A 24,451-nucleotide genomic window follows, 5' to 3' on the forward strand; every position below is an offset into this window, starting at 1 on the left:
GGGACTTCTAGTATTAAGAAAAATCAGACACGGCAATGTATAGATCAAAACCTGTGGCAGAATCCGGCCCACCAAGTCACTTAATGTGGCCTGCTCTAATGAGATTAATGTTGATATTGTGACCTATAAAGAATCGATCGAGCGCTAGCATAGTTTATCGATGTCAACAATTATACAGAGGCTTCTAATGACTGGAAAACTTATGGTGAAGGAAAGGAAATCCCTTGATGGGTGTTTGATGGAGGAGGACACACAGATATTCAAGATATATTGAGCCTCTAAGAATGAAAAATAATAGTGTTACAGAATATATAGCTGACTAAGGCTAAAGGCTTTGGGCCACTTGTGTGATTGAGTTTGACCTGGTCTGGTGCTGAACCTTGAAGAATCAAACTAAAGCTCTTCCCTCTAATCATTACAATGTCAAAAGCATCTCTGATCTACTGCACATTGTTATTAAAATATTCCTCCCTGTTCGGATTTTCGCCTCAAAATGTATTCCAGCCGTTCCCACGATGATGGAGGAAGGAAAATGGGGGGGAAACGCCCGTCAAAACTACTGAGGTGTAACTTTCACTGCCAATTTTATTGGTATTCTTCTTTTCCCCTCAGTTCTTTTGCTCTCCTCACTTCTACGCTTGTAGGATTCTGCGTCTAATTTAACCCTGTCTTCCGTGTCAGCTTTTTTTTTTTTTCTGTAGCTGACAGCTCTTGTGGTCGGGTGAACCAATCGCTGCTCTGATGCAATTACAGCTGGTCAAACAGCTGCTGGGAGGAATGACCACCCTGTTCGTGATGGACCAGTCCGTTTTGAAAGAGGAAAAAGAAAAAGAGTATTTCAGTGATGAATACATTCACCCTTTTCCTCTTATAGCTCCTCTTTTACTCATTTGCCCCTTGGCCCCGACTTAATGCAGGGAACTATGACCATAACTAATTCATTTGTTTATAATTGTTATTTTGCCTTCGGCTATGGGATAAAAGACAATAACATGCTCTGAGATAAGAAAAGAACAATCATGATTAGTCATACAATTTTAATCTTAAATTAATATTATCTCAATGCATTTTCATAGAAGGACCCTTGATTTTAAAGGCACCTTATTTCTGTATGAAAAGAAAAAAACGTACATTGTACAGGCGGGGTCACCTTTATGTTTACACATGTAAAATCATCACCCTGGATTTCGGCCAAACTGTCTCGTCCCAATACATCACCGGGTGACGTTATATTATCTCACACTGGACTTGTTCTTGAAACCAATCACGTCCGGTTATGAAAACGGGGGGAAAACAAGCGATGATGGAGTGTGAGTGCGGCCGAGAGGAATGACAGTGATAAACAAATGTTTTCTTTTTAGAACCAGACATGAAAGGCCACTGGTGGGGAATTCTTGATCGATGACACATAAACTTCGACACATGGTGTCTGGGTCGTTACTTTTGATGGGTGTTTTGCCACAATGAAGATTTACAATCATCAGTGATTACACAAAAAACTAAGATTATCACTAAATAGCATCACAACAATCGACTGCAAATGAAACTAACAAACCTTCACTTGAAAACGATAATAAAGAAAATCCTAGAAATTATATTTTGTACAAAGGTCACACACAGCTTTGTTCCTTCCAATGAATTCCAAAAATCCGGGGTACTTCCATATATAAAAGAAAGAAAAACATTTTTAATGATGTATGACCCTGAAATAAACAATTTCCTAAGGTTTGAATACTTTTTATACTCTTTATTGGATTGACTTCTACACCCAGTAACGGACAAAATGCACTCCATTTGACACATTTAACTTCCCATTAGCTAGATTGCCATAGATTATGTCAACTAAAGAAACAGGGTCTTTGGAATAGCCACAACATCGTGACAGGATTGGTATGTAAAAACTAAGGGACAGGTACAAATCATTTTATTTTTCCTTTTTTATCAAGATTAGAAAAGGGCGTAGCCTTATGAAAAAATAATATAGTTTAAATGTTAAGAATTGTATTAGGTGCTAGGAGGGACTTTCCGATGAAGGATAATGTTTCAATGTTATTGGTAAATATGACTAAAAAGTCTTTAGATTAGAATTTTCACAGACTTTAAATCACAGTTTTGGTCTTTTTTAACACATTTTCCCCAAAAACTTTAAAAAATGAACCAGAAAATAAGTAAAAATTAACTTTATTAATTTCCTGTAGAAGCCCTTATGTTCAAAACGTCATCAATGTTGTCACTTTGTTTATCGACAAAACACTTTGTATTCATTCGTTTCATTCATGTGAGTGAAAGGATAAAAGGACGTAATTTAAATTTCAGAATTGTTCCTGTGCTTGTAAATTCTTGCCAACATCAAGGGCATGGTTTCAGCAGGTGTTTGCGCTCGGTCGTGTGTGTGTGTGTGTGTGTGTGTGTGTGTGTGTGTGTGTCGGAGAGGCAGGTCAAAGGAACTGGGTTCAGTGAAGTGTAACATCACATCACCTCCTTCTGACAGAGCGACATATCTGCAGGGCTCTGCGGCGGCTAAATCTCGGAGGGATTCCTGTTTTGAAAAGGTAATTAAGCTGTTCAGTACCGCAGCCCGGAAGGTCGTTCTGAACCAAATCCCCCAACAGATTATAATGCCATTATTGACACTAAAAAAGGACACCCAAATTAGCCTCTGTGGACAGAATGATTGCCAAAATGTATGATTTTTTCCACAACCTTGACATTCCTTTGAGAAACCTGTTTATTGAAACTTTCCTACCACCAGGAACAAACAGATTTTATAGGTTTAAGACTTTTTGAAAAGATTAAATTAAGCTGTTTGCCTCAAACTCTGAAATCCTTTTATCTCAAAATGCCAGTAAAGAAAAATGCCACTGCCTCTACAATGCACGGTCCATATACCCCCCATCGTATGTTGTGTCTTATCTTAAACTCAGATTTAACAGTTACCCTCGGAATGAGCCATGAAATTACTTCATATCGAGGAGCCGGGAAGGGGATGAAACACAAGCTCTAAAAATAAACACAAAAAACCACAAGGAATCACCGATTTTGTGCATGATCCTCCGCGGTCTACTTATTTCTATGACAGGAGCGATTGTAACACAGGCTACGGTTCAGGTTTACCTTTCAAAAGCAATCACCTCCACTGGGCAGACACAGGCATAAACGCCGGACAATCAACAATGCTGGCCGATGGAACACAACACACACACGGGCCAGTGAAACGCCAGCCAAAACAGTGTGTATGAATGTGTGAAAGTTGCATTCTTGTGTGCATGAGACCCCGGTGCCAGCGTGCGCATCTTTGTAATCACTGTCCACTTTCATTTGGATCTAAATGGCTCTGTGAAGGCTGAATCCTGGAACCAGAATTCAAAGCAATTACAGGACAGTCTAGCCCAGCGGAAGCATTTGGGTTATTCTGCTGCTGGTCACATTAGAGGTCCATCTGCACAGCGGAGGAACCAATGCAGAGCAAATGCATCGAGTTAGAGGAAAATGTATCAGGAGAGACAGAAGCAAACGATCAATGAACGACTAGTATAGGTTTCTTAAAGAGGAAACGAATCTGGAAATTCAAATTTACTTTTTAGATTTAAGTAATGCTTGCATTTGTTCCAGATGTCTTTTAAGTAAATTAAATTATTTTCTTGTTATCGAAAAGATGTTATTTGAGCTAAAATTCTTTATTTAAACGTTAATTAATTGCTTGCACAAGACGCCATATAAAGACTCTTTCTGCACCACTTAGTGTCAAATCCTTAAATTATCTGTGTAGAAATTATTTATCCATTTTCAACATCTTCACACGTCCTAAAAAAGACAAGAGTGACAACTGGAGAAAAAGTACGTTCCTTTCTGGGAAAACTGTCATGATTTGATTTTGCTTTTATTTTGTTGTATTTCCTTTCTGTGGACAGTTTAACCGCACACCTGTAACTAATCTGCAATCAAAACTCCTGCTACTGCGAAAATAAGCTTCCTTGTTCCAGTCCGTGGTGTCAGATAATGTTTGCTTCATGGAAGAGCTGACTTCTGTCGTGCATTTGAGATTTTCAAGTTTTTTTGTGAGTGTTAATGCGATTGAAGTTTCCTACTTTACTGTTTTCTTTACTTGTTTTATCTACTTGTGTTGACAACTACACTTATTTTGGTTTATCTTACAATTTTCCTGATTTATTTTTTTGTCTGTTTAGGAATTATTGTTTTGATTTGTTTTGCGTGTTTACTCCTGGTTTTGTAGGGGTTTGAGGAGAAAAACAATAAATATTTTTTCCAATAATCCTGTGGTAAAAAACATTATTAACGTATGGGCTCAAGTCTTAAATCTCAACAAAAACAGTCATTATCGATCCCTAAATTAACTGCTATGGAAGAAATGATGTTAAGGGATGCCCAAGGAAGAGGGTTAATATCGAAAATATATGGTGAACTGGCTGGTCAGTCACCAGAATCATCAACGAGCAGACTTAATTCTTGGAGAGAAGACCTACAGGTCATTATATCAGATGGGGAATGGGAACGGGCCTGTACAAAAGCTCATGGTTGCAATACAATTGGCTAATGCGCACTTATATGACACCAGTCAAACTAAATAAATTTAACAGCACTGTACTTGATATTTGTATTAAGTGTTGAACTGAGAAAGGCACACTTTTTCACTGTTCAATGCTCCAAAATAGAAACATTCTAGAAGGAAATCAAACTAAGTCTCAAAGAAATGTTAGAAATTAAATTAAATTTGGAACCAAAACTTTTCCTATTAGGTTTGTACCCAGTTGGTCGTCCCATTCTATGGGAACACAGACGATTTATTGATATTGCTCTGTTGTTGGCAAAAAGAGTGGTTGCAGTTGCATGGAAGGAGATGGATAACCCAAAAATTGGTAGATTGATGTTAGAAATAACTAGAAAAAATCACATATGCTATTAAAGGTAAACAATAATGTTGAGATAGGTTCCTTACAAATAATGACATCTCTCACATGACGGAAGTACCTGAGGAAGATGCATCGTGACCTCATGTAGTTAATTTGGACAACATTCTTGTCTCAGCTGACTGCTATTAATTGTGAAAAAGTTGTGGATTATAACTGTTTTTCATATAATATATTCTCGGACCTCAATTTATTCGTGGAATTGTTATTTCACCCTCATTTTATTTTTATTTTTTTATGTTTTATGTTTTATGTTTTTTTTTGTTTTTTTTTCATCTTTTGTTTTGTATTATTATTTTTCTGTGTCCATTTAGATTATGTCTTTATCGTGAACCTGTATGTGTTTGTGTTGTAGTATATTAATGTGTGTGGTGTATATTAATGTTTAAAAAAGAATAAAAGAAATTGATGGAAAAAAAATATATATATATACTGTATATTGTACCGTATCGTGAGTTGAGTACATAGTATAAATCGTATCATTTGGAAACACTTTCTGTTCCACTTTTTTAGTTGTTTGTACTTCATTCATGTGTAATTAAATTGTTAATTTGTTTGTGTCGAGTCTCCTTGCCTCCAGTCACTGTTCTGCGTTTTGAAACAAGACTGTTATATTAGAGGTCATCGTAGAATAAGGAAAGTACCTCAAGCAATCACTGTACTACATTAAATGGTATGTAAAAACTACCTCAATTGTGACACATGAATTTGATACATTCGAGGGTTGTAAACTATGGCTCCATTTGGCACAACATTTGCTCTTTAGAAAGATGTTTGTGCCAACTTCCAGTCCTTTTTGAAAGCTTACTGAAATTATTTATTTTGTTTTTGCAGCTGTTATGTAAAGCTATGTAAATAAATGTTATCTTTGCTAACTCTGTAGTCATTTTAAAACCTTCCACTGGGTCATTTATTGTGTATAAGAAATGTAATAACGTAATAACGAACAATGTAAATAGACGCTGTCACACAGAACTATTAAATAGCCGCAAATATGTCGACCACAGTTTGTTTGAGGAAACACACAGACAGAAAGTGTGACAGTTTTTTTGGGTCATGTGAGTCCTCAGACAGAGACCACTCGCTGTCACATCGACTCAAGCTCTCGGCATGTGTCGGCCAAGAGAAAAGGACGACGGCGAAATGTGAACGGGGTGCTTAGTTACCGAGGGTCTGAGGCGGTCACGTCCTCCACAGATGAAGTAATAGAACTCAGGCTAAACGCAGGAGACACATTTGACAAGACAAAGAGCCAGAAACGGGGGGGAAAATAGACATTAAAAGTGACACCAGAATGGAACATTAATATTAATTGCGTCAGGAAACTGAGGGGAAGGAAAAGAGCTACTGGTGAGATGAGTTTATGATGATCAAGTGACTGTGTTTTCCACCCATCACAGACGAACTCGCATTTGATGACACACCGGGACAGATTAAATCTTCGTGACAATCGATAATCCCGAGTGAATGTCAGAGGGAAAGAGGGAAGGCAGAGGAGACGGATGACTAACGGGATTCGGAGATGTGATAAGATTTGATCTGACTAAGATAAGATCAATGTCAAACTCAGTCTGGATCTCTGCATTATGTTGCATCTCAACACTGTGACCCAAATTAAGAATGTATTTTGATAAACATAATTACTGTAATGTTTGATAATAAATTATGATATTGATTCATGTAAAGAGAAGTGATTTGGAACGTAAAAATAATAGAAAAAGCAAAGAAATGTTTAATAAAAGTTCCTATTTAATGTTATTGTCGTGATAATTAACCATAACATATCATCCTCATATCTCTACAAACACGCCATCGCTCGTTCTAATTAACTACATTTGGATATTCAATTTGTATCACAGATGGAAGAGAAAATCTAATAAAAAAAAAGATCGGTATTTTTTGCAAAGCGTTAACCCGGACAATCAAGGACATCCACTCGCCGTGCATTAGCATTAGCTTGCTTATTAGATTTTGAATTACACCGAACAAGTCAGCTCCAGCTAATCAGATGATCAATGAGTGCACACGCCCACTAAACTCACAATCTTCACAGGCCATTTACAGATTTATCAGATCCAACCGAATTAGGCTGGATTGCACTCTTGAATGTATCGAGGCAAGAGAGGAGATAGAGCATGAAAATGGGCAAATTACATAAAAAGGTCAAGCAGGCAGTGAAGAGCTCAGGGCTTGTTTCAAGAGTTATAATTCACATGACAGGGGTGTCCATGAGCAGGCGTTAAGAAAGGTTAAGACAAAGTTACATCCAGACTATTTGGTGATACGGAACATTTTTAAAAGGTCAAAAAGTGGAGAACTTTAAGATCAGGCACAGGAGCATATTGTTAAACTTTAACAATTAAGATAAAGGCACAGCATCTTATAAGATCAAACTTGTCTCTCCTGCTATATGAAGAAATTGTTTTCAATATTATTAAATTAAAGGTAATGAATGGTAAACGGTAATTTCATTATTGATGTATGATGGTAATGAAACTAATAAAATCCATGTTTTGGAACATATTAAGGCACATACAAGTAACTGTCTGTGACCAATGATGATGAGGGCTGCTTGATCATCAATTTTAAAATTATAACACAGTTATTTATATTGTAATTATGATGAATAATCCCGATTATACATGCTATTTGGGATACACTTCTTTATTTGTATTGCATTACAACAAAAACAATATGTAAACAATTTATAAATCATGTTCAATGATGAATAAAAGGCTCAAAAAAAGTTAAATAAAATAACTGACTGAATAAATAGGAAAGGTGAAATTTATGTATCTATACTATTAGACCTGAGTAACTATACTCTCATACTTGCGAGTTATTTGAAGCGGTATAATATAATATATAAAGTATTGACCATGAGGTGGCCCCCTAGTGGCTGGCTGACTTTTGAAAGAATGAGTGTTCGATTAATTTACAGCAAAGCAACATTTAGAATGTGATTATCGTAGACGATATAACATAATAAAAAATTACATTTTGATTAATTTAAATATGGCCCTAATTGTTAGTCTTCAAAAATGCATTGAAACAGTTGGTTGACTCAAAACAAATATGCCATATTTCCTGCAACTTTTTGTCGATTTCTGCTAAATAACCGATTTAATTAAAATGATTCCAGCTGCAGCTAAAATTTAAAAAAAAAACAAGGTTAGTTAAATATAACTTTAGAAGATACAAATATTTAATTTAAATTCCCAGCTGGAGATTAATAATTTATTTAAATATTTTAGAAACTCACTCTAGTTTAGCCCCTTAACTGCTTATGCAATACCTTCTATCATCCAAGAGAGAGCCATCAAAACTTGCCGAGGGCCACTCAAAACCAGATTATTTTTTAATAAAAGAAGCTGGATATCATCTTTAGAGGCTAAACTGTATGACGACTTGTGTTTTCAGCGTCGCACATAAACAAGCGTAGTGTAAATGGACCCCGCAGTTCACCGTGCGTCCCACATGTGGTCTGCAGATCAATGCTCCGATACAAGCTAGTTTGGCGCTCAATACTCTATTGAGTGTCCATGTGCTGCGACTGAGTCGCCTTGCTGATGAATTCATTCATTCATGTGAGCGGTGACGGAGCAATGTGACATATTGGAGTGGAAGAAACGGAACAAATTGGACATAAATATAACAAGTCAGTCGATGACGTAAGTATTTAAACAGAGAAACTTAAACACCCAAACTTTACTCATTTTCTACTCACCCTCATGTCGACTAAGGGTTGGGATTATTGTCAGAGTAATATGTTCCTTTTTGGAGTTATAGGCCAAAATGTTTGTTCATTTTAATGTAGCGACTCAAACTCAGTTGTATTTGCCTTTATATTCGTCCAAAAAATCAAACTTAAAAACGTCCAACTATCTCCAAACTGCTCGACTGTAACATCCATTATGTAGTGAAGCCTCGACAAGAGGAACCGTTTTGAAAAAACTTTTCCCTGACGTCTTTACTTCTACTTACTACTTCAAAACACATTTCAAATGTGATTGTGTTATTTTTGCTAGCACAACACCTTCCGCTAAAAACATCCTAAAATACACTTTAAGTTTTTCTGGAACAATTCCTCATGTTGAGGTTTTAATACAAGATGGACGTTACAGACAACAGTATAGAGTTATTTTTTAATGTTTTTGAGTGCGTAATATTGGACGCAGATGAAGCTCCGGTTGCTACTTTAGAATGAACATACCTTTTTTGTCCTATAACTCTACAAAAAGAATGGATTACTATGAAAATAATCCATTTTCTGAGTAGAAAATAAGTTAAATTTGGATTTTTGGTGAGCTAACCCTTTAACATCGAAGGTAAACCCAGGAACTGTGAGTCATGCTAGTTCTGTTTGAACTAGTCAACACGTCACTCTACAAATACCCATATAGATTCGCATGTTTCCCTAATACATGCGAGTAAATGGGAGTGTGCCTTTATCTTAAAAGCCGACAGAGGTTTGCGGCTTCCTAAAGGGCAACAGTGATTACAAACTGCTTCTGGTGGAAGTCAGCCAGAAACACATCTAAGAGACCCGGAGATCTAAAAAAGTGTGTTCCCTATCCTACATCCAAGAAAGCTTTAATCCTCCCCAGAGGTAAAAAAAAAAAAAAGAGGAAAAAGGTGGAAAGTAATTTGCAAAAGTTGTGGCACAAGGCCATGGCAACATAGCAGAACTGCTGAGGTGGCGAGCGGTTGTCTGCCCTTTATTTGGGATTCTGTAATCCAGAGAATTCACACGAATAAATGGCTATTTCATCTGTATTTCAAGCCATAAATAATGAGACATTTTTCCTCCAGATAACAAAAGGGGAAACTTGATTCCATTATCTCATCTCCAAGCACGTATCTTCCCTCCAAACAGCAAGAGTCCCGAGTGTTTGCCGTTTTCCTCACTTTCTGTCCGACAGTGAGATGCATGTTGTGAACACTCCCTTCATCCTCGTCTCCGCACGTCCCACCAATCTCACCAGGTCCCACTTCACGCTGGGCTGAATTGAGGGGGTCCGTCTCTCAGAGCTTAATTGCCGTATTATCAGCTCCCACTTCCTCACCGGGCACAGACAGACATGCCAATTACCAAATTCACATAACATTTACCAAGAATGTGCTGTCTGCCGGGCCGTTGTTTGTGAGGAAAGAACTGGGGATTAATTGGAAAAAGAAGTCAAGTAAGGAAGGATGTATATAGAGGATGCACACTTGATACTTAAATACTAGATCGTCATTAAAAAAATATATAATTTATGTACAAAAAAAGAACACTTCAATGAATAGCAGAAGCATCTCCACACACATTTTTTCCTTTTCACATGTTGAGTCACCCGGGTGGATAAAAGCGCCGACTAATCAGGCTAGTTTTGATGACTTTCCCACCAAAAACAAGTTGGCCATCATCTATGTAATTAGGTGATTTAAAAGTGGCTTTCATTTCCTGTGGAAAACAGCAACACTGGAACCCTTTTCTGCCACTTATTAACATCTTGTTTACGACTCTCGAAAACGTTCCCTTCTAATGACGCCAGATGTTTGGTAGACAGTGAAGTAGAGACTGCTCAGGGCTCTCCTTACACAACCACCAATTAATCAACCTTAATGTGTGCGCACGTGTGTGTGTGTGTGTGTGTGTGTGTGTGTGTGTGTGTGTGTGTGTGTGTGTGTGTGTGTGTGTGTGTGTCCTCCTGGGTCCTTCCACTGCCTACGTCTAATGGTGTGTGTGACTAAGTTCTCGGTGATTTTCCTCAAGCATCAATGCGGCCAAGTGGCTCTCGTCTCTACTTGTCACTGAACCTTTTCCTCATTACCACTGAGCCGTCAACATCAGGGGTCATTGACACTCATGCTCACTGGCTACGTTTCCATTGTCGTTTCTCCCAAAAAACAAAGGACACTACTGTGACGTCAATTTAAGGTATTTTATTATAGACATATAACTGTTATAAAATCTGTATATAAAACTCATCTTGCAAGACTTTCCTGTAGGAAAATAATTGAGAGTTTTACTGTCAGCAAAATGTTTTTCTTTGCGTTATTTTGCACTTTGTTCATTTTATTTTCACTTTGTTCTTGTTTTTATGCTGTGTACTGGAAACCAAAATTCCTGGAAGGAGATCTCCAGCGGGATTAATAAAGTATATTTAATCTAATCTCAAAAGAAAAAAAAGAAGAACGTTTCTACAATTGACGTTTCGTCAAAGTTGGATTTAAATCTGTTTCCAATCAAGGTTGTTTTAGGAAGTTACTTCCTGTTGGATGGACGACCATGATCCAGAGTGTTTTTCGTGTGTCAAACTCATTAACCAGGGGCTGGTTAGCTAAAGTTAAAAGATAATTAATTTTCATTTTGATATGGTGATCTTTAAATATGTCATTGTCGGTGTCAAATTAGAGTAAAACCAGAATTTGTTTGGTGAAGGAGAACAAATACAAAGATAATTAAGATAAATTAAGCATCAGAGAGTGAAAAGACAATGTCAAAATTAGACTCCAACTATTTGTTATGTAAATATATATAATTTTGCCCCTCAACTTTGACTACTAAAAGGTTTTGGCTGTTTGTGTGATGAGGTGAAACAACTTTTGAATCCTAGTTTTACGCTAATATAGAAGCTCAACCACCATTTTTAGGGTCATAGGCCCCAATAAATAAAGCTTGTGCGCATGATCTTCTAAATCTACAAAAAACTAAGACAGTTTCAAGAATTTGAGCAAGAGAGACTCCTTGAAACTAGGGCAGAAAGAATGGTTTAGTGGATTTCTTATTCTTCTTTTTTACTTTATTTTATTTTGTAAGTTATTCTTCTGTATTTCCCTCGGCAGGTTAATGACACCAAGCTGGAACCAATCTTCAATCAGCGCCCCCTACAGCTGCTGCTTAAGCTTCCGGGTTTCAGTCTACAGTGTGAGATATGCTAGTAAAGTTGAACTCAATATTGTTTCTTGTATAACTGACGGGTGATTTTGAGCTTTTCTACTATATTCCATGAGTGTTATTTTGATCATCCAGCTTGCTTCAAGTTTCTTCGCCATAGATTTCTTTTCCACCTTAAGCTGTTTTGACAGCTATGTTTGTTTGCTTATTCTTCTTTACTTCTTTTCGTTGATATTTTTTTTGTATTTGTCTGACATTTGTTTGCTACAGCTTGTGCTTTGAGTGCTCTCATCTCTTGTTTTGTATTGTTTGTTTGTACCACATTTTGTCTTGATTAAATCGGAGTAAACGTACTGTCGTTTCTGGTTGAGTCACTATGCACACTTGGGTCCTGTTATTTTGCTATAAAAGCTGTTAAAAAGAAAAGGCTGTAAGTAGCTGCACGGTTTGAAGAAACGCCTCAAGATTCAACAATAAAGTTCATAGACTTAATGATAGAGAAAAAAGAATTAAGTAGACCTTAAAACCGCAGATAAAATTATGTGATGAAAGATGCGAAAAAAGCGACTAAACTTGTGAAAACCGACAGAATATATGACAGTAATAAGTAAAGGAAAGAAAATAGAAACAGATCCACGTAATGGTTGTACACAATTGGAGAAACATGTGAATAATGAATGCTAATTTTAAAAAGCCTTAGTTTTTAGCTGGTGATGAATTGTCTTACATTTAACAACGCCTTCCTCTGTGTTTTCTGTCCAGCCCAATATGTTGTGACAACACGTAAGCGATGATGTGTCGGTCTGCAGCGCGCTTGTTGAATTGCCAAAGGTTTTTCCGCTCAGCATTGCAAGCTAAGGAAGTACAAGCGATCTGAAATGAAGCAAATATGGTTCATCCCTGGCAGCAGCCCTACTTAACTCTGACTGACAGCTCTGTAACCTTTGGTTGTCATTTTGACGACCGCCGTGTCTTCTTGAACAACAATTTGAGATGTACCGTAAAAGAAACACATTTGAGATGATGATGCATTACAGATGAGAACAGAAGTGTGATGGCAGATGCTTCATATTTCATAGAGACTGAAGAGGGTTGCAAAAATCTTGTGCTGCTTCTGCAGGTGGTTGTGCACAGAGAAAAGAAATTGCCCTGGTTTCTAAAGTTATTTTCCATCAAAAACATACCTATCTCTCATTGTGTATGTGTAGTCGAACGTATACAATCAAAATGTGAACAGTCTTTATATAAATGTAAAATTAATGATTTTTTGTAAGTGAGATGAGCATAAAAAGGGGAAGCACTATATGGACTTGTATGCTAAAAGCTTGGCTACTGTTACATAAAAATAAACATTACATTTCTTCGCTTTACTTGACGCTTTGCAGCCGTTATTATGTAAATAAGATTAATTATCGCAGTTTGGTTTTCTGATTAGCGTCACTAGCTGTGGTTCTTAAGATTGTGAGTTTGATGTGCGGGGCCTTCCTAATGTGTCGAGGCTCCCGGCCATTATAATCTTGCCATCTAAATGATCACGAGGCAGGATAATACCTGTATAATAAAGGAAATGGTTCCTCATTTTGAGTAAAGATAATTACCTCCATCAGGAAGCAGATGCTTTTGCCAGCGTTTATCGGTCTGTTGGTGAAAACTCTCGATAGGTGATTAGTGGATTTTAGAGAAAGTTTCCGGGATTGTTTACAATGGTGTTTTGCGGAATATCATGTGGAACTTAAGTAAGTAATTTAAGTAAGAAACTATATTTATATAGCGCTTTTCCAGACCAGGGTCACCAAAGTGCTTAAACAATCAAAACAATACTTAATAAAATATATACTAAAAAGGTCAAGATAACACAGAGAACATCACAGGATTTCGAGAAAATCAAGGAAAAGGCTGCACAAATAAGAATGACTTAAGATGTTTCTTGAAGGAGTCAGTAGATCCATCAAGCGCAAAGAGAGAGGAAGATCGTTCCAAAGCTTAGGAGCAACAGCCTGGAAGGATTTCTCTCCTCTGGTCCTGAACAGTGTTCAGGAACCATCAGTAGATTCTGATCCACTGACCTCAGAGCCCAAGCTGGGGCGTAAGTCTGGATCAGATCACTGATGTAAGGAGGAGCCTGACCATGAATAGATCTGTAAGTAAGAACAAGAAAGTTGATCCTGAAAGAAACGGGAAGCCAGTGAGGAGTTTTAAGGATCGGAGAAATGTGAGTTCTTCTACTAGAGCGGGTTAGAATTCTCGCTGCAGAGTTCTGAATCAACTGCAGGCGAGACAGCTCCTTCTTGTTAAGACATGAAAACACACTGTTACAATAGTCCAGACGAGAAGAAACAAACGCATGGATTACAAGCTCCAGATCATGTTCCGACAACATTTTCCTAAGTTTAGAGATTTTTCTCAGTTGAAGGAAACAGTTTCTGGTCAGTTTTCTGCAGTGTTGAACTAGAGACATGTCTTTGTCAAATACAACACCCAGGTTTCACAGGCTCAGTTTGACAGACTGACCTCACCCAAGTATTCAACCCTGGAACCTACTATGTAACTTATTGACTACAAACTGACTTCTTATACTGGGTTGTGCTAGATATATTCCACTCTCATATATCCATCTAAGTGACTTAAAAAAATTATTTTGTGTCTCAATTTCCTAGATAGTGACGTTTTAAGATGAGTTGAAGTCAACCAATCTCAGAGTAATTTAATTGGAATCAGTTTAAGCATGATCAACCACCATTTCCATCCTGTGACATTAATCTTACTTAGATTCAGCTTTTTGGATCAAAAGCCGGACGATCAGACACAAGCAAACGGTCGACGGAACGTCACATTAAGAAATCCATTTAAACAGATTATACTCCTCAACCATCACGCCCGTCATGGCGTGAGACACTTCCCGATGTGTGGCCTTCATAAATCTCTCTGAGAGTGTCTCGCAGGATCATCGTGTGTGGAGGGAAGATTGTTTTTTGGAGTTTGTAAATCAACCACGCTGAGGATTTTTCCATTAATAGAAGAGGAAGTCCTTAGAGACGCCACATAAGAGTGAAGGTAGCGAAGAAGACGCATAAATGAGTCAGTAAATCTATCCTCTCATGGGGAAACTATGTTTAACCAATGTTTGCAACAGCTTGACGACAATGAGGCTGCTTTGTCAACAAATAACAACATATATTCGAGGGCAAGTCATGTTGATTTAAGTGTCTCTTAAATGGATCTTGGAACTCTATTGTACTTATCAGTATGTGTTTGTTTGTACAAAACTTTCTTTTAATAAAAAATTACATTAGAAAATGCACTTAAGCCCCGCCGAATGAAAAACACTTTGTTTGTCCAAAAATAAAATCTTGTTTACCATAACTACTCTGCTGTGAATGGTCAAGCATCAAAGTTTGTCACCGCACGTCATCAATCCAGAAAGTTTCACCTACGAGGGACTTGTTGTATAAAAAAGCGTTATATACACGTTCCCTTTTCAGGCAAGTAAATCATGCTGATTATTATACATATTACGGAAAACTGATGTATTGTAATATAATCAAAAGGAAAACGCTAGAAAAAAATCCACCTACCAAACCAGGTTTTTAAAGTGAGACAATATTTTGGAATGGCAGAAAAGTATGTGTTAATTTTCAGTGGTCACTGGATAAACTGTGGCTTTTTTTTAACTTACTCAATGACTACAGTTTGACTACAGTACAACTATATAGAACTTAAGTTGCAACTGATTTCTTTAGAAATAAATTATGTTTGCGTTATCACGATCGTCAGTATATACAGTATATAGTATAAATCTTGTGCAACTTATCTTTGCCTTCTTTAAATAATATCTGTATAAAACAAAATTGTCATGGCTCTTAATTCTCTTTTAATTCTTGACTGCTAATTTTAACACAAGGCCTCTCTGTGGTTTGTGTCAAAACACATAAATTCCCTTTTGGACTCCACCTAATTAATACAAGAGAAGGGAACAAGTTGTGCCTTTGAGGAGAAAAAAAACACAAATTCACTTCCATCTGCATCCATTTATGAAAGTTAATAGATTAATAGTGAACGTGTAAGACCTTGTTTGCTCGAAAACAACATCTGGAACAGCAGCTTGAACAATTAAATCTCCATGGGTTACAACTTGTTTTTAAGGGTGTTTTTTCTTTCTGATGACAAGTGTGGAATAGATATCAAAAACATTGGAGCAACATAAAAATGAGTCTTTAATTTCAAAAAATAATTTCCACAAGGATTTCACAGCAATAAATATTGGTGGACGAGTTATTTACTATACTAGAATGCGGCAGCAAAGCAATCCAGGCAGGTCAGAGAATGGAATAGTGGATGCGAGTTCCAGGAAGTTAAAAGCTTTTTCTTCCCATCTCCGCTTTCAAGCTGGCACTCTTGACACTCTGACATGGTAAGTTGGCTATAACAAGTACATTCTGCTCGTAAAAAAAAAAAAAAAGCAACTGAAAAGTCCACATTACATTGAAATTATTTATTTATTTTCAGGAGCAGTGAAGCAGTTAAACATCGTCACGTAAAGATACTTGCTACACAAAAGCATGTGATAAAAACCTACCACCAGGGCCCCTATTTTAGGCCAACGTACCAAATTAAGATTGGCAATGTAATTGCTTTTTCCAGAGCCCGAACATGACCAGCGCGCTCGGAGGTTCTTTGTCTTGTTACCTGAAGCCAACAAGCCATTTGGTTCTTGTGGAAATTCTTAGGGGGGGGCGGAGAGCCGGGCCAACCAATTAATAGCAGACAGAAATCTCTAGACTGCCTCGCAAAAAAGGCGAGGCTTAATTAGGGTGTTTGTTTGGCCCTAATGGAGAGAAACGCAAATGTTGGACGGAGGTTTCTCCTTGAAAAACTACAAAGACATTCCCCCATAAAAGCAAGATGCATCCCATAACAATCTTGTGATTCTGAGTATATTTCACACGGATTTAAATGCTAAGTGTGTGTTACACAAGCGAGTAATGAGCATGATCACTGCTCATTATATTCCTTGAATATCAAAAATTACATTTCTCATATATTCTCCGTCTCTCCCTTGATCTTGACGGCGGAATTGAAGGCTAATTAAGGACGAGGAATTGGATAAGCGCCTATGCGCACTCGAAATGAATGAGCGGGTGAACGAGACGGAGCGGGAGAGGTCCGATTTAAGACAAGGGCACTGGATTAGAACAGCGAGCGCTTGTCACTTTTGTGTGGAACGACCGGACGTCGAGTTGAAATCCCGGCAGACTCCGGTTAATCCTTAAACGATTTTAAAAAAATGAAGGACGTACTTCTTCATACGAGCTGAAGATGTTTATCGACTTCCCTCACACAGGGTCGGCAGATTGGCGGGGGACACTCGGAAAAAAATCCATCCCATCGATAACCTCTGAGTAAATGTTTTTGCATCTGATCCAAGGATGTCGGAGTCCAATTGATCCAAGAGAGTCATTGAGGACTTCCAATGGTTCTTTTTAATTGAACTTTAGTCATTTTTTATTTCCTTCTACACCAGGGGTCGGGAACCCACGGCTCCTTCAGCCCTCTGATGCAGCTCACTGAGTTTTTTGAAAATAACTAAGTATAAATGTGGGAATTTGATTTAAATGTTTCATAGCTTTTTTCCAATGATGCTTGAAAAACAAGCAATTCTCTCCTTCACTTTAACTTTTATTGAACAAAAGCTGTCACAAGACGTATCTTTGCAGATATAAGAACAACATTAGTTCTTCACGATCATCACTTTACCTTTTATTTAATAAAAACTGTTACTGTAAGACGTAACGTTGCTGATATAAGAACAACATTAGTTCTTCACGATCATCACTTTACCTTTTATTTAATAAAAACTGTTACTGTAAGATGTAACGTCGCTGATATAAGAACAACATTAGTTCTTCATGATCATCACTTTACCTTTTATTTAATAAAAACTGTTACTGTAAGATGTAACGTCGCTGATATAAGAAAAACATTAGTTCTTCACGATCATCACTTTACCTTTTATTTAATAAAAACTGTTACTGTAAGACGTAACGTCGCTGATATAAGAACAACATTAGTTCTTCATGATCATCACTTTACCTTTTATTTAATAAAAACTGTTACTGTAAGATGTAACGTCGCTGATATAAGAACAACATTAGTTCTTCATGATCATCACTTTACCTTTTATTTAATAAAAACTGTTACTGTAAGACGTAACGTCGCTGATATAAGAAAAACATTAGTTCTTCATGATCATCACTTTACCTTTTATTTAATAAAAACTGTTACTGTAAGACGTAACGTCGCTGATATAAGAAAAACATTAGTTCTTCACGATCATCACTTTACCTTTTATTTAATAAAAACTGTTACTGTAAGATGTAACGTCGCTGATATAAGAACAACATTAGTTCTTCACGATCATCACTTTACCTTTTATTTAATAAAAACTGTTACTGTAAGATGTAACGTCGCTGATATAAGAACAACATTAGTTCTTCACGATCATCACTTTACCTTTTATTTAATAAAAACTGTTACTGTAAGACGTAACGTCGCTGATATAAGAACAACATTAGTTCTTCACGATCATCACTTTACCTTTTATTTAATAAAAACTGTTACTGTAAGATGTAACGTCGCTGATATAAGAACAACATTAGTTCTTCACGATCATCACTTTACCTTTTATTTAATAAAAACTGTTACTGTAAGATGTAACGTCGCTGATATAAGAACAACATTAGTTCTTCACGATCATCACTTTACCTTTGAATTAATAAAAACTGTTACTGTAAGACGTAACGTCGCTGATATAAGAACAACATTAGTTCTTCACGATCATCACTTTACCTTTTATTTAATAAAAACTGTTACTGTAAGACGTAACGTCGCTGATATAAGAACAACATTAGTTCTTCACGATCATCACTTTACCTTTTATTTAATAAAAACTGTTACTGTAAGATGTAACGTCGCTGATATAAGAACAACATTAGTTCTTCACGATCATCACTTTACCTTTTATTTAATAAAAACTGTTACTGTAAGACGTAACGTCGCTGATATAAGAACAACATTAGTTCTTCACGATCATCACTTTACCTTTTATTTAATAAAAACTGTTACTGTAAGATGTAACGTCGCTGATATAAGAACAACATTAGTTCTTCACGATCATCACTTTACCTTTTATTTAATAAAAACTGTTACTGTAAGATGTAACGTCGCTGATATAAGAACAACATTAGTTCTTCACGATCATCACTTTACCTTTGAATTAATAAAAACTGTTACTGTAAGACGTAACGTCGCTGATATAAGAACAACATTAGTTCTTCACGATCATCACTTTACCTTTTATTTAATAAAAACTGTTACTGTAAGACGTAACGTCGCTGATATAAGAACAACATTAGTTCTTCACGATCATCACTTTACCTTTTATTTAATAAAAACTGTTACTGTAAGATGTAACGTCGCTGATATAAGAACAACATTAGTTCTTCACGATCATCACTTTACCTTTTATTTAATAAAAACTGTTACTGTAAGACGTAACGTCGCTGATATAAGAACAACATTAGTTCTTCACGATCATCACTTTACCTTTTATTTAATAAAAACTGTTACTGTAAGATGTAACGTCGCTGATATAAGAACAACATTAGTTCTTCACGATCATCACTTTACCTTTTATTTAATAAAAACTGTTACTGTAAGATGTAACGTCGCTGATATAAGAACAACATTAGTTCTTCACGATCATCACTTTACCTTTGAATTAATAAAAACTGTTACTGTAAGACGTAACGTCGCTGATATAAGAACAACATTAGTTCTTCACGATCATCACTTTACCTTTTATTTAATAAAAACTGTTACTGTAAGACGTAACGTCGCTGATATAAGAACAACATTAGTTCTTCACGATCATCACTTTACCTTTTATTTAATAAAAACTGTTACTGTAAGATGTAACGTCGCTGATATAAGAACAACATTAGTTCTTCACGATCATCACTTTACCTTTTATTTAATAAAAACTGTTACTGTAAGACGTAACGTCGCTGATATAAGAACAACATTAGTTCTTCACGATCATCACTTTACCTTTTATTTAATAAAAACTGTTACTGTAAGATGTAACGTCGCTGATATAAGAACAACATTAGTTCTTCACGATCATCACTTTACCTTTTATTTAATAAAAACTGTTACTGTAAGATGTAACGTCGCTGATATAAGAACAACATTAGTTCTTCACGATCATCACTTTACCTTTTATTTAATAAAAACTGTTACTGTAAGACGTAACATCGCTGATATAAGAACAACATTAGTTCTTCACGATCATCACTTTACCTTTTATTTAATAAAAACTGTTACTGTAAGACGTAACGTCGCTGATATAAGAACAACATTAGTTCTTCACGATCATCACTTTACCTTTTATTTAATAAAAACTGTTACTGTAAGATGTAACGTCGCTGATATAAGAACAACATTAGTTCTTCACGATCATCACTTTACCTTTTATTTAATAAAAACTGTTACTGTAAGATGTAACGTCGCTGATATAAGAACAACATTAGTTCTTCACGATCATCACTTTACCTTTTATTTAATAAAAACTGTTACTGTAAGACGTAACGTCGCTGATATAAGAACAACATTAGTTCTTCACGATCATCACTTTACCTTTTATTTAATAAAAACTGTTACTGTAAGACGTAACGTCGCTGATATAAGAACAACATTAGTTCTTCACGATCATCACTTTACCTTTTATTTAATAAAAACTGTTACTGTAAGATGTAACGTCGCTGATATAAGAACAACATTAGTTCTTCACGATCATCACTTTACCTTTTATTTAATAAAAACTGTTACTGTAAGACGTAACGTCGCTGATATAAGAACAACATTAGTTCTTCACGATCATCACTTTACCTTTTATTTAATAAAAACTGTTACTGTAAGATGTAACGTCGCTGATATAAGAACAACATTAGTTCTTCACGATCATCACTTTACCTTTTATTTAATAAAAACTGTTACTGTAAGATGTAACGTCGCTGATATAAGAACAACATTAGTTCTTCACGATCATCACTTTACCTTTGAATTAATAAAAACTGTTACTGTAAGACGTAACGTCGCTGATATAAGAACAACATTAGTTCTTCACGATCATCACTTTACCTTTTATTTAATAAAAACTGTTACTGTAAGACGTAACGTCGCTGATATAAGAACAACATTAGTTCTTCACGATCATCACTTTACCTTTTATTTAATAAAAACTGTTACTGTAAGATGTAACGTCGCTGATATAAGAACAACATTAGTTCTTCACGATCATCACTTTACCTTTTATTTAATAAAAACTGTTACTGTAAGACGTAACGTCGCTGATATAAGAACAACATTAGTTCTTCACGATCATCACTTTACCTTTTATTTAATAAAAACTGTTACTGTAAGACGTAACGTCGCTGATATAAGAACAACATTAGTTCTTCACGATCATCAGCTCTGAACTCCTGACTCCTCCCTCACCTGTCTAAATCTTAAAAGGAACGGTAACACACACAGCAACAAGCGTTATAGTATTTAACTTCAGTTTGTTCCAAAATGTAATGTCAAATTTGTGTAGCCCCAAAAAAATCAAGACCTGGTGAACTATAATTTCTCTCAGCCTACATAGAAAATATGTTACATTTTAAGTCAGACAGTTACAAACGTGTAAATTATTATAAATTAAGTTTGATATCAAATTTCGTTTTTAATGTCCTTTCATTTTGTACCCTTCATTGTTGAAATTATAGTAATAATGGAAATGTAATAATGATGATACAATAATTATTAAGTACTGTATATTAATGTGTTAATAACATACTTACATAGGAAAGGGAAAATCAACCATGACTCAGTTAAACAACTGCAGTAAATATACAGTACAAAACATTGTTATGATAATTATCAATGCCTAAAGTGACGGTTCACCCAATATTCAAATTTCACATATTTTCCACTGTGTCGACAAATGGTTATATAAGAGATTTATGCTGATGGCCTGGCATCAAAACAAGCCTAAAATAAAGTATTTTTCTCACGTCGAAGCTTCTATACAAGATGGACGTTAAAGACGAGCAGTATGGAGGTATTTAGATGTTTTTAAGTGTCTTTTTTCATCAAACATCAAGAATTCAAAAAAGTTGTGTATAGTTTTCATTATGTGTCCCAGGTGTGTAAAACCATCATTATATTCTTCTTGGATTGACGCCTGCTTCTGTTTTGGAATTCTCCAGGCCAACGACAACATTAATGTTGCACAGAGATATTTTTACTCAAGCTTGGGGAAAAAGAAATACACAACAGGGTCAACTCTAAAGTTTATACAAGATTTGTGAACCGTTTCTCATCACATTTGGAAGTGTTGCAAGCTTTCCCAGACTGTGAGATGTGAGTTAGAGGTATTAAATCTTTTACTCCCTTTCAAGTTTATATGTATTAAATAAAGTTTGTATAGATCAGGATGCATTATCTGAGGAATGTGAAAAAATGAAGAATATTGTGTAATATGCGGTTTCTGATTAAATATTGAAACAAAAAAACAGCAACCGAACATTTCATGATAAAGAGAAAAAAAATGGCATATTTTATGGAGAATTCATTGCAACACTGTATAAAAAAGCCGTTTAAAATCGTGCCTGAAGCTGTGGGAATGCCAAATGGATGTTATCAGTGAAAGCATTTGTCAGTGTAACACCTTCGACAACCCACCGAGGTGTCGACTCCTCCCACTGTGCGTAATCGCAAACAAATGTTAACAGAGACTGAGTTCTCACAACGACACTTTCTCACGAAGTTAGTCACAATAAACATTCATGTTGAAATGGACACACAAACATTCTGCATTTTTTTACGCTTAAGTTATTCTTGATTTTAGGACAGACCGCACTTAAATAACAGTATTTCTCCACTAGCAAAAACTTGTAATAGTTTAAATGTGTGAAGGAATATACACATGGCTGCAGACTAATTAAAGTGGTGCATCGTCAGAGTGGCACAAATGCCCACGGCGGCGAGTAAATTAATGATGCTTAAATAAACTATGGATTAATTATAGATAGGCCAATGTGTCGCTATGCATATATGCATATCTAAACGTCGGTGATACCTTGGGCCTCTTAATGAAGCGCTAACCTGCAGGGTAGAGGTGGCTGAATGAATAACCCACCATGGCACGACACTGACGCGCTCACACATTATTGCCCTTCAGCCAGGAGAGGGTGAATTTAGGCTGCGCTAGAGTTTGTATGCCTCGAGCAAACACCAGCCAGCCAAGCTGAAGGAAGAATCGGGGACAGGACAACAATAACAATGGCTCCGCGGACACCGCAATACAAGTTTTGTTATGAGACGCCGCTTTTTGAGCTTGGAATTACTCTTTGACATGGGTTTGTGTTGAACAAGTTTATTAGATTCTATTCATTTTTGATTGGCGTGACGTCAGGTCACTGAATGCAAAAAAAACAAAGAGAGAATTCAACTTGGCATAAAATGCTATGACTGAATCTATAAGTCATAATGATGAATATATGGATCAACTATATTATAGTGAAAACAAACTTCTTTACTTACATAAACAATACAAACACTAACATATATAACATCTTAAAATAAAAAAATGATTTAATTAAAATTCCACTTATGTATACATGTATGTATATATGTGTGTGTGCATGTATAAGTGTTAACATTGTTGCATTTTTTATGTTAATTAATTATTTTTTGCATTGTTTTTGTACATTTTATTTCAATATTTTTTTGTATGTTGTTATTTTCAGGAGCAGTGAAGCAGTTAAAGTTAAACATCGTCCCATAAAGATACTTTCTACACAAAAAGAAAATGATATTGTTATATTCTATTTGGTGCTTGGTTCTGTTATTTTGTGTGTTGTGTTCTTATTTCCGTCTTTAATTCTGTACAAAAAAAATCATATGTTTGTGTTCACAACCCTAGCAATAAACGTTTATTGTAATTAAACAAGTATATTATGAATATACTTGGTTAATAATGCTGCTTATGATTCTATTAACAGTCCTGAACATTTATATTTTTGATCTGGAAACACCTAAAATGCATTTAAATGAAACTGAATCATTTAACTTGATAGAAAATCCTTTAACTATCCGATTTTGATAAATAAAAATAAATGAATAACTTGCTGCCGTTTTATACCAAAAAGGAAATACATGTTTAAATATCAAGGGATTCCATTTTAAAGCTGGTATGTGTTTACATTATCCTTCACAAGTTTGAAGGACTGGTTTTTATAATAAAGTGATTTCTTAATAAACAAAAATAGTTACAAATATGACTAACAGTTACTGATTTAATCATTAAACAAATAATTTCTGACGCTATCTTTTTAAGAGACTTGTCATAAAAAAGAAATAACGGGTCAAAAGAAGCCAAAATAAAGAAGCGCTCCTACCGTCCACAGCCATGGTGGGTCTGAGCGTGAATCTCTCCGTGGTGTCAACGCGAGTCTCCCATTCTCCAGTCAGACGCTTTTTTCAAAACCACTTCTACGAGAGCACGGAGAACATCCTCACTGGCCGCCAGAGATCAGGA

General features: G+C 35.9%; 1 protein-coding gene across 1 annotated transcript in view; it reads right to left on the reverse strand.

The window, feature by feature from the left end:
* LOC148059728 (sterile alpha motif domain-containing protein 10-like) overlaps window positions 1–24,451 on the reverse strand; it is a 52,388-nt gene extending 27,937 nt beyond the window's left edge. The window contains exon 1 of the mRNA XM_087780801.1: window positions 24,312–24,451. Coding sequence (XP_087636927.1) covers window positions 24,312–24,324 — 13 coding nt within the window. The 5' untranslated portion in view covers window positions 24,325–24,451. The remainder of the gene's footprint in view (window positions 1–24,311) is intronic.

Source organism: Callionymus lyra, chromosome 19, assembly GCF_982586985.1.
Source record: "Callionymus lyra chromosome 19, fCalLyr1.hap1.1, whole genome shotgun sequence".
NCBI classification, from domain to species: domain Eukaryota; kingdom Metazoa; phylum Chordata; class Actinopteri; order Syngnathiformes; family Callionymidae; genus Callionymus; species Callionymus lyra.